General features: G+C 43.9%; 2 protein-coding genes across 2 annotated transcripts in view; one reads left to right on the forward strand and one right to left on the reverse strand.

Annotated features, from left to right (window-relative positions):
* The window catches only part of SLC25A14 (solute carrier family 25 member 14), a 59,232-nt gene that overhangs the window by 38,604 nt on the left and 8,567 nt on the right, over nucleotides 1-12,061 (forward strand). The gene's annotated exons all lie outside the window — the stretch shown is intronic.
* Nucleotides 1,657-6,419, reverse strand: GPR119 (G protein-coupled receptor 119). Its single transcript, XM_019824280.2, has one exon. The coding sequence runs from the start codon at nucleotides 6,401-6,403 to the stop codon at nucleotides 5,366-5,368; it is 1,038 nt and encodes a 345-aa protein (XP_019679839.1). The 5' UTR covers nucleotides 6,404-6,419; the 3' UTR covers nucleotides 1,657-5,365.

Below are 12,061 nucleotides of genomic sequence, written 5' to 3' on the forward strand. Positions count from 1 at the left end.
GAATGGCTCAGTGGGCAAATCTGCAAAAATATTATGAGTGGTAAAAGCACAATGAACAATTTTGTAAGACTGCATGGCATTTTACTGGGCCAATGACTGTTATCTCAGAGTGTTTATCAGCTTTTTAGTGCCTTAATGTCAACACAACTGAGACAGAACTGGAACTGATATGGATTTATTAGAGTAAATAGGAAATCTGATTCAATCATGGGATTGTTGGGCAACATGCACCAAATAAAACGAAACCTAAACAAATAAAGAGACCTTCCTCAGCCTCTTGGTCATACATGACTTTAGTCTCCTCCAGTGCGCTGGAGCAAATGGATCCTGCCTGTCCCGTTGTGTAGCAGGCATTTTAAAGAACAAGGAACTGCATGAAAACAGACTCTGAGACCCTTAGCAGCTGCATTGGTGGTTTCTAGGGCTCCTCATGAGAGGGCTCTTTGAGCCCAGTGGGTGATTATGGTCCCAACAGCTTGTAAATCCAGTGAACATATGGTTGGGTAGTAGCATGTTAAGCTCTCATGTACTTTACCCTGCACGGTTGATCCATTAGGTGGAGCACGTTTCCCTTTCAGCAACACTGCAAAACTATGGCTTCAAGGCTTCAACTGCATCAGGACTGGTCTCTTGGCTCCATGTGATTATGTTTTCATGTTCTCATGCCTACGTAGCATTTTATGGTGTTGCACAACACAACTACCTCTGAAAACTTGAAGAGTGAAAACACTGAAATACCTGGATATTAGACGGTACCATATTGATGATGCAGTTGTACTGTGAGAGGTGTTCTTAATCTGCTGTGTCCCATTAGTCCAGATTTCTAAATTTACAGATTAACTCTAGCAGTAGGACATATGAAGAGGGTTCCTTTTTTTTTTTAAGAAAACAACTGGTAAACCCCTTAGTACGGTTTATGCTTTCAGGAAGCAACTTTTATTGCTTTGAGATCTTCATATCAATGTGGTCTGTTCATTTATAGCTCATTCTTGACCTCTTTTAGCAAATACCCTAGGGAAACATTACACTTTGAGAAATGCCAGCAAAAACGTGAATCAAAATTCTTATAAATGTTTAATGCTTCTTGACCTAGTAATGCTTCTTTGTAGAATTTATCCTAAGGAATTAAACAGATGTGCCAAAGATTTATTTTTTAAAATTTTATTTTGAGACAGAGAGCAGGAGAGGGGCAGATAGAGAGGGAGAGAGAGAGAATCCCAAGCAGGCTCCATGCTGTCAGTGCGGAGCCTGACATGGGGCTCAGTCTCACGAACCAGGAGGTCCTGACCTGAGCCAAAATCAAGACACGGGTACTCGACCGACTGAACCACCCAGGCGCCCTAGACGTGTCAAATATTTACACACAAAGGTATTTATAGTGGTATTAAAACAGTGAGACATTGGAAATAACAAATGTACAACTATAGGGAAATGGTTAAAACATTATATACTCATGATGAAATAACATGAAACTGTTACAAGTCATGTTTTTGAAGAAAACTTTATGACAAAGGAAAATATGAAAAACAGAAGAAGAATAACAGTGATCATCTCTGGATGGTACAATTATGGGTACATTTATGATTTTATGTATTTAAATTTTTTTCTGAAATGAACAAAAATTGTTTTTATAATCAGAAAAGAACCTCACTGATACATCATTATAGATCTCTGAAAGAAATCCCAGCAAACCTGGGGCAATTTCAGCACCTAGCTCTCAAAAAATGTTTGTGGAGTAGGTAGATAGATGGACAAATGAATGAATGAAGGACAGTTGACACTTGTAAGTACCATTACTGAGTTTATATGACTGCTGAAATAAAAAATGAAGGTTTGTTAATTAAAAGGAGAAGATTCCAGACCAGTCAGCAGTTTGAAGGATGGCATGGGAGTTACTGAAGGAGTCACAAAATAAATGAGTGGCTGATGACAGCCAAGGAGTTGTAGTCTGGCCTTGGGTCCATTGCTGCTCTTGTTGCCCGCTATCAACACCATGTTTCCTCTTGTTCTATGTGTGTCCTTGAAGTATCTCTTGTGCCTGCTGTTTTCATTGGCCTCTATTCAGTTTGACCAATGACTGAGCAAGTATGAATGACATCAAAGTCACAAGTTCATTTTCCATTTGAACCACTAAATACTTTTCCATATGAGGAGAAGATATACTAAGGCTAACTCTGGCTGGCCAACTCTCAGACTTGGACTTATTAGACAAGCAGGAGAGTTTGGTAGATAAGGGCAACCTGCCTCTAACACTTGTGACACCACTCACAATTCCCCTATACAGAGGGCTGTGTGTTCTTATGTTCTTGTGAGTAGTCCTCTCTGAAACATTTGTGCTATGAATAATGTTAGGTACCCAAAGAATTAGTAGAACACTTAGTCATGTCACAGTTTTTATAACAAATTCACAAGCTCTTTATGGAAATTATAAATGGGACCGATTGATCTACATTCTGTCCTACACGGTGTTAATTTCTTTTGGCTATTTTGATCAAATTGCTGAACAGGATCTGGCTTCTCTGCAAGGCCATCAGGAGACACCATTGGATGTATGAATGAAATCTAAATGTTTCCTCTTCAGTGCATGCCCGTATCTGTGCCAGAGCCTGTGTCAAAGAAAGCCATTAGACTTTTTGCATATTATTCTGTATCTCTGCTCTTGGTGGCTTATTAAACACAGTGTTCTTAATTGCGGTTACTCTTAAACCCAAATGTATGATAATAGGGCCTTGTTTGTATTTGCTGTCCCTTGATCCTGAGATTTACTGTTTGTCTCTTTCAACCTGAGTTGTCTCTCACCACTTGTTTTCAGAAACATTCATGGGTTGAGGAATTCACAGTTTGGAGCCTAACTGTCTTTGTCCTGGAGGCCATTATATCTACAGATATGACAGACTCCTTTAAATTGGCCAGCTGGATATTTTATTCTTTAGGATTTTTAAGTATGAGGAAGAGAACATTATTTGAGCACTAACCATGTGCTGTCATTTACTAGACATTTTCCTATACATTATTTGAGCTAATCCTTTTGATAACAATATAAAGTAGGCATTATTACCCCAGTTTTACAAATGAGGAAGCTGTAGCTTTGACAGTTAAACAGCTGAATGGTAATTTGGACACTGGTCTATTGGACTTCAAAGTTTGTGATTTCCACTGAATATACTGCCTCCCAGGGATAGCAGAGTTTTTTTAGACTGAGCCTAACACCACAGCATTCACTTAGCTTCTCCTCAGTTCCGTTTTCCTATAATTTTCATTCCACTTTGCTTGTGTTACCTTGGCAAGATCAGTCCTTTGCAGCAAGGCCAGGAAGTTAAGCTTTGGACCACCAGTAAGGAGGGCATTGATTTGAGCCTGCTTCCCATTTTGTCCCCAAACCCCGTCACTGTTTGTGTTTTACGTAGCTCCCAGTAACTCATAACCCAATCCAAGAGGGTGCCTATTGCTGGCATAAGTGGTACTTGCTGCGTGCTCAGCACTTCAAGGCACTTGGGGTTCCATCATTCACTTGAGAGCCAAAAAGTTCTTCAGTTGTAGGAACATAAAGCCTGCTCTGGTGAAGGCAAGCATGGTCCTCCTCTGGGCCACTGTGGTAAACAGCAACTGCACAAAATAGTCTAGCAAAGGAGGGTTGGTGTGTATTAGAATAGATCAGCGAGAAACAGGCCATTTGTGCTGAAGGTAGAGGGTGAAAATAGGAAGAAGGGAATTTTCAAGTGTATAGAAGTGGAAAGGGATGAACATTCACCTCCAAACAACTGAGGAATACAAGCTGGGAGGTAGTCTAAGACTGAAGGGAAATTAAAACCCAAGTGCAAAACATCATGGTGTGGCGCCATCCTGTGGAGAGGAGGACAGCCGGATTCCATCCTGGTTTGGAACATTTTAGTTTCAGATGTGAATGAAAAAGTTCATGGGCCTCTTGGAATTAGCCTTTACACATTGGACTCAAATGCATCCTCAGGCCATCATTTTAGAGATATCAAAGGGTTAACCTTCCATGGTTGTTTTGGCACCAAATTAAAATTTAATCCATACTGTATTGGTTTCTTCTTGCCTTCTTTGGTTGTCCACTCAGCAGCTTTCTAGGGAGTTAATCTAGTTTAGGACCTCAAGAGACAAATTTCTAAGAATCCGCTGTGGAGACCAGGAGATTGAGGAAACGGTTACAAGAAAGCTCAGGAAGACTGAGCATAATTCCTGGGTTTCTTTCCCAGTCTGTTCTCGAATTTCTGCTGCCAGCGTTGCCCAGAGGGAGGCTGGCCATAATTCCTGGCTGCCAACAGCCATTTTTTTTGTACCCACAGAAAGCAAGATGAGACACCTGTTCCTCAGCTGGTCTCCTGGGACATGTTGGAGGTATCCCCTTATGTGACTGAGTTTCTTAGGAAAATGCAGATTTAAGAGTGTTTAAGAGCTTGGCAGTGCCTTTCTTGGTACCTAACTCTTTTTCCACCTCCTTCACTTCTAGGGTCTCAGAATTTGTGGTTCAGCATTCTCATCAAGTAGCTACAAGTGACCATAAGCCAACTGAGGGGAAGGGGCACCACAGAGTTAGTGGTAGAATGGGAGGGGTCGTAGCAGAAATAACCACAAGATTGGCTATTTCCAAAGAAACAGTGTTTTGAACTCCATGAAGTGCGAGAGAAGACAAGCTGTAGAATCTAATTCAGGTTCCTACATTTCAGGCAAACTCACTACTTAAAATGTCTGATTTACATCAGGGAGGGCAGGACTCCTCACTTTACCAAAGCCATCACTATAGTAAAGAGTTGAGGGGAACAACCTCATGTCTCTAGTGCTGTGCTGTCCAATATGGTAGCTACTAGCCATATGTGGCTGTTGAGCATTTGAAATATGGCTAGTTTGGATTTAGAGGTTCTGAAAGGTAAAACACACACCAGATGCAAAGATTTAGCATGAAAAAAACAGTGCAGTAATTTTTATATTGATTACATATTGAAAGTATGTTTTAGATATACTGGGTTAAAGGAAACATTAACATTGCCTTTTTTAAACCTTTTAAATGTGGTTACTAGAACATTTAAAATTATATGTGACCTGCATTATATTTATGTTGGATACTGCTGCTGCAGTGTATTCAAGAATAGGATTTGATTTTTTAGCATTATTTCAGTAGTACATTTCTTTCTACCTACCTGTACAGGAGAGACAGATTAATTGCAAAAGAAGCATAGGGAGGAATGGAGATTTGCAAATGAGGAAATTGGTTATAGAAGAAAGTCAGCACCCTACCTCAGTTCCTCTCAGTCTGGGGTGGGGCAGTCAACTGTCTGAAGCAAGCACTTTCATTCCCCTAGCTTTGATTTCCTAGTTGGGGCCCAGAGAGGAGAGGGAGAAGTCACTTTGAAACTTCTCTGCCCTTACCATCTTCGCCATGAAGCTGTGAGTGGGAGATAGTGGTGATAGGACAGGAACTTTCCCTGGGCCCCTCTGGGCCACCATCCCTGGCTGAGAGAAGAAGAAGGAATGAGGTGAGCCCTTTCTTCACTCCCAGGGCCATCTGGTAGAGCTGCTGCCGCACCTCCTTCTGCCAGTAGGCATAGATGAGTGGGTTGAGCAGGGAGTTGCCCACACCGAGCAGCCACAGGTACCGTTCCAGCACCAGGTAGAGGTAGCACTTCTGGCAGGCCACCTGCACAATGCCAGTGATAAGGAATGGGGTCCAGGACAGAGTGAAGCTCCCAATGAGAACAGCCACAGTGCGGACAGCCTTGAAGTCGCTGGGAGTCCGAGGAGGCCGGTATGCTCCGGCCATGGCTCCTGCTTGTTCCATCTTTCGGATCTGCTGGCTGTGCATGGAGGCAATCTTGAGCATATCACAGTAGAAGAAGACAAAGAGGAGCAGGGCTGGGAAGAAGCCAACGCAGGAGAGGGTCAGCACAAAGCGTGGGTGAAACACAGCGAAGAAGCTGCAGGGACCCTGGTAGGTAGTCTGCTGAAATATGGGGACTCCAAGTGGGAGGAAGCCAATAAGGTAAGACACCAACCACAGCCCGGCAATGCAGGACCCAGCCATGAGCCCGTTCATTATCTGGAAGTAGCGGAGGGGCTGCTTGATGGCAAGGTACCTGTCAAAGGCAATCAGCATGACTGTGAGGACAGAGGCAGCTGCGGAAGAAGTAACAAATGCCATCCGAAGGCTGCATAGGGTCTTCTGTGTGGGCCGAGGTGGGCTGGAGAGCTGGTCTGTGACTAGGCCAGAGATGGCCACACCAAGCAAGGTGTCGGCTACAGCCAGATTCAAGGTGAAGCAGAGACCAACACCATCATTCTTGTGGATCAGCAACAGCACAGCCACAGCCACTAGTGCATTGGCAGCAATAATGAGGGAGGCCAGGACAGCAAGGGTCACTCCAAATGGAAAAGATGACTCCATGTCTTGAAGTGGCAGGATTTCCACTTACCAGGGCATTCTGGCTCTCCAGCTCAAATTCTCACGGGCTGGGAGAGAAAGGGCTGGGTTCAGAGGGGCATCAGAGATCTGGCCACGACGGGCAGCTTGCCATCTTTCAGATCCTGCTGATCACTGAGAATCACTCACCCTTTCTCTTTCAGTCCTCAGCCTATTGCCTCTCCAGCTCTCTGAAGGCAGCAATCCCTGTGTAGCCCTCCCCCTGGCCGCTGTGCTAGTCCCTCCCCCTCCAACTACCAAGTTACTAGACAACTCCCAAGTACCTGTGCATACTGTCTCGCCAGGCTCTCTTCCTCCATTGATGCTTCAAGGACTTTCTTTGGAGGGCCTGGGGCATTCATCTGATCTCCTGTCTGGCAGAAGATATAATTGACTCTAATCACACTTTTTCTTCCTCCATAGCTTGATATTAAACTCCTACTTCTTCTTTTCCCAAGCTTCAAGTACTAGCTTAACAACTGATCTCAGCTTAATTAAGTATTTGCTTAATAACAAATTCTCAGTTACTACTATTACTGCTTTCAATCAAGCAAGATGATCATAATCAGTTGAAGTGGGAAGTGAGGGCAGGCAGACTATTTCAAGGCCCAGCATACTTTCAGGGGAGCTACCACACATTTAAGCTATTTATCTTTTGCTTCCTAACACCTCAGAGTCTAATTCTCTAAAATAGGGGGTGTCATCCCCCTCTTTTTCATCCCTCAGATCTTGGCTGATTCAGAAAGGCAGGAAAATGAAAGCAGGTAATTGTTAACAGTTGTTAATTCAGTTTCGACCAGAACCCACTCCCTGTCTAAAACTTCTGTTTGTTGGGTATACTCACTGAAAATGTGTCTCTGGTCAGAAGTCGTGGTTGCCAGCCTTGCCTTTCTTGATCCTGTAGCCCCGAGGTCTCTCTGGGACAGGAGAAGAGGAGGCGAGCTGTATTCTGGAAAGTGTCTGCTGTAATATTTGGTTGTGGAATTTTCCATTTCCACTGTGGATCGTGTTAGGCTGAAGGGTGGCAGTGTTGCCGAGGCAGGTGAGATGGGCTCAGGCAGGGCCGCCGCTGTGTAGGTCACTCCTATTTTAAGTTGTATATCCATTTGTTCGGGTACATTAGAACCAACCTTCTGCCTGCTACTCTTGGATACCAAGAAGAGAGGGGTGGGGAGAAGAGTGGTTTGAAGCTTATTTACTCAGTTCAGGTGAGAGCACAAATGGGAAAGGTTAGTGTTTTAAGTGAGGGAGTGGAGAGCAAGGTGCAGAGTTGGAGGCAAATATTATATCCAGGATGTTTTGACAGTCGGAGAGGGCTGTTGACAGAGGTCTCTCCTACAAATGATCACAAAGGCTGTGGCATGGGGACTTGGTACTCCAGCTGCCAGTCTGAGAACAGTTCTTATGCTTTGGTACCTCCATTAGGAAGCTGACTTCAGGTTGCTTAGTACCTGGCCTGATTTTATGCCTGGATCTAAGGTGTGCTCTAGTTTCCCTAGCTCTTGTCTAGGAGTCAAGATGGTCCTTTTGAAGCCCATGCTCAAACTTGAGAGTGCATCAGAACCCCTTGGAAGGCTTGTTAACACACAGATTCTTGAGCCTCACCCTGAGTTTTAGATTATTTGTCTGGGGTGGGCCTGAGAATCTGCATTTCTAACAAGTTCCCAGGTGATGCTGATTCAGGGACCCCACTTGAGAACCAGTGCTCTAGTGAAATGGTTCTTTTTTTTTTTTTTTTTTTTTTGAAATGGTTCTTAACCTTAGCCATGCTGTGGAGTTACTTGGTGACCAAAAATACTGATGTTTTGGGTCACACACCAAGAGATTCTGATACCATTAGTTTGGGGTGTGACCTATGCATCCGGAGTTTTGAAAGCTCCTCATGTGATTATAATACTCAGCCAGGGGTGAGAACCACTGTTCATTGGCAGAAACACAGGCTCTGGAGTCAGGACACTATCTCTGTGATTTTGCTTGGACAAATGAATTCACCTCTCTGACTCAGCTGTGGCTTCCTCGTGTGTTCCATGGGGACAATAATTCCTATGTCACAAGGTTGTGGGGAGGACAGAACGAGGTATGATGGATATTAAAAGGCTTCATGAACTATAAAATATTACACAGGTACTTTTATCGAGTGTCTTCTAGTCTCTTGTTAATCAAAGTGTGTATCAGATCAGGAGCATTGGTAGGACCTGTGAGCTTGGTAGAAATGTAGAATCTTAGGCCCTTCCCAAGACCTCCTGAAGCAGAGTGCGCATTGGAACAAGATCTCCAGGTGATCTGTATGCACATTAAAGGTGTCCTTTCCCAGCACCTAGTCTCGGGTGCCTGGTTATGTTGGTTTACTTTTGCTGCTGTAGCAAACTGCTACAAGCTTAGTGGCTTAAACAACATAGATGTATTATTTTACCCTTCTTGAGGTCAGAAGTCCAAAACAGGTTTCACAGGGCTCCAATTAAGGCGTTATCAGGGCTGGGTTCCTTTGGGAAGCTCTAGGGGACAATAATTTCCTTGCCTTTTTCAGCTTTTAGAGGCTGCCTGCATTCCTTGGCTCATGACACATCATTCCAACCTCTGCTTCTGTAGTCATATCTTCTCTGACTCTGACCCTCCTGCCTCCCTCTTTTAAGGACTCTTGTGATTATATTGAGTCTACCTGGATAATCAATGATATCCTCCCCATGTCACATTTTCAAAGTGCTTTTTGCTGTGTAAGGTAAAATATTCACAGGTTCTGGGGATTAGGACATGCACGTCTTTGGAGGGGGGCATTTTTCTGCCTACCATACCAGTGTTCTCTGCTGCCCACATCTTCTCCCTCCATCCCCCAAAGATGCTCTTCTCAGTGTAATATTCCTTTGCTCATGTCCTAGACATTTATTTCTTTTACCCATCAACACTCTCTTGTTTTCTGTCTTATCTCCTTAGGCATCCACAAGCTGATTTAAACTAATATAGGAAGCTTTGGAAAAGAGTGGGCTCCCTGTCACTGGAAATATGCAAGCAGAGCCTGAATGCTCACCTGTCGGGAAGGCCTTAGAGATAATTCCTGCAGCAGTGCAAAACATCTGCAAAACATCGTTATTCCCGTTGCGTTGTCTTTCAGTCCCTATGCAACCTATTATTGATGGGCCCCTGGGAGTCTTCCGTTCCTCAGCTCCCTCCCTTCTTTCTTAGTTGTCCCCACCTCTGTGTCCTCCTTGGCTTTTTCTGTCCCCTTTCTCACACTACCACACAGACTCAGCTGTGTGTCCTTTGGCTTTGCCCATGCTGTGAGGTCAAGACCACAGAGAATGTGGTTCCTTCCTGGAAGGCCAGTGGTTAGTCCTTATGGTCCTAAGTCTGAGGGTTCTCAGAGTCTCCAGAGTGGAGCATTGATTGACAAGGTAAACAAGTTGGGGTTGACAAAGGGGAGGAAGGTAAAGGACGAGAGGGCTTATTCTCTGGTCAAACTATCCCATAACCCAAGCATTAAATGCTGGTTGTAGTGGGCTAAGGATGCAGTGGGGTGCTTTGTACACCCTGAGGGCATGGAACCAAGGACCAGAGGTTTCAACTGGAATGAGTGTGGAGGAGAAGCCAGGCTTCAAAAGAGCCCGCCTTTGGAGCCAGACCCCTGGGAGAGGAGCTCTAGGAAGATATCCAAGACAAGTGATGCCTGATTACTTGTAGTGCCTAGACCAGCCATCTGCCTGTATGATTTAGCTGCGTCTTGCCCAGGGATAAAAGCAGCAGTGACATTTAATATCCCTCTGTGAATGACTAGACCATACATCCATTGCTGTTAAATATTATGCAGTGGTGTGAAAAGAATGGGATAGGCTTATATGTCCTGATGCAGCCCTCCAAGGCTTATTGTTGACTGATAAATCAAGTCACACATCAGTATGTAGCATCTGGACCCACTTACAAAAGTAAAATCCCAAACCCCAGCTTTATGTGTGTATAGGTGCACAGAGATCACCATAAATACATGTTAACAGAGAGTGAATAGCTTTAAGGAGGGGAGTGAGAAGCCGGGATGGAAAGCGACTGTCACAATTTACTTGGAATACTGACTTGTTATGTATTTTCACAGTGAGGATGTGTTCATGTAATTTCAAAAGAAAGGGGCGCCTGGTTAAGCATCCGACTTGAGCTCAGGTCACGATCTCACAGTTTTGTGAGTTTGAGCCCCTCTTGGGGTCTGCACTGACAGTGTGGAGCCTGTTTGGCATTCTCTCTCTCTCTCTCTCTCTCTCTCTCTCTCTCTCTCTCTCTCTCTCTCCCTCTCTTTCTGTCAATAAATAAATAAATAAATAAATAAACAAACAAACAAACAAACAAACTTAAAATAAAACCTCCTCAATAACAACCCCCTTCTCCCCATTTCAGCTCGGGCACCACTTTGCAAAGGCCCTTTGCAGACCACAGCCAAATGCCTCTGTGAACACATGTACATTATGTATATACATAGTTATACACTTGCTTTTGCTTACACTTTGTTACCTGCCAGTGCTACAGTTGTAGAAAGAGGTTGTGTGTGTGTGTGTGTGGTGAGAAATGGCAGGGCAAAATGGGGTGGGTGGAGCAGTATTTGAGGCTTTAGTCCCTTTTTACAGTGGGAGGCACTTTGAAGAAACAGCCCTAGACTTCTGGGGCTTCTGAGCTGCCGTGCAACAGTGATACCAGCTAATATTTATGGGGCCTTTAAAATGCTGAGTACCGTGCTAAATGTACAATATATTCTTTAATCCTTACAAAAATTCTATAAGGTAGGTACTATTAATATTCCAATTTTACAGATGGGCAAACCAAGGCATGCAGAGGGTGACTAATTTGTCCAAGGCCACACAGCTCATATAAGCAGCAGGTGTTGGAAATTCTCAGGCCAGAAGCTTGTGTGGAACAGCCACCAAGAATTTGTCCTCTTATCAACCATAGAGACCACCCCCCCCCCTTTTTGTTTTGCCAGTTTGTGACTCTGTGCCTTTGCACATCTTATTACCTCGACCTTAATGCTGACACTTTTATGCTTTGGGTTTTTTTCACAGGTGCTTGAGCTCAAATTAAATAGAAGACCCTTCCCCCTTGTTGGGTCACTAAAGCCCAGTAATTGTGGACAATGAGAATTTTTTTTTTTTTTTTTTTTTTTTTTTACTGTGAGCCCAAGGAAATATATGACTCTGGACTCATGTATACCTCTCCACTTATCTTCCCACTCCTGCTTTCCATTATTGCTAGTGCCTCTCCGTTTTAGCACTTTTCTTATCTTTCATCTGCACTATTATAGCCTTCTAACTGCTTGTCCTGTCTTTCTCCCCTGTCAACATCCCCTTCCAGCATGTTGATGGAGTGCCTGATCTGTGATCGTTACTATGCTCAGAACTTTTTGGACATTCAAGTAACACCTTATGAGATAGGTGTTATTTTTCTCCCCACCTTAAAAGTGAAGATGCTGAGGCTTGGAGAGGCAAAAGGGCCTGTCCAAGGTTACCCAGCTAGGAAGCAGTGGCAGAGCAGGGATTGGCATCCAAGTCTTATCACTCCTTGTCCAATAGCTTTTTTCTACTCCATGTTGCAGAAGCCTGGGTGTGGTAGGCTGAGTAATAGCTCCCAAAGATGTCCACTTTTGAATCCCTGGAACCTGTGAATATCTTG

The sequence above is a fragment of the Felis catus genome, chromosome X (assembly GCF_018350175.1).
Source record: "Felis catus isolate Fca126 chromosome X, F.catus_Fca126_mat1.0, whole genome shotgun sequence".
Classification (NCBI taxonomy): domain Eukaryota; kingdom Metazoa; phylum Chordata; class Mammalia; order Carnivora; family Felidae; genus Felis; species Felis catus.

Coding starts and splice junctions, on each gene's coding strand:
- GPR119 (XM_019824280.2), bottom strand. CDS start 6,403: ATGGAGTCATCTTTTCCATTTGGAGTGACCCTTGCTGTCCTGGCCTCC.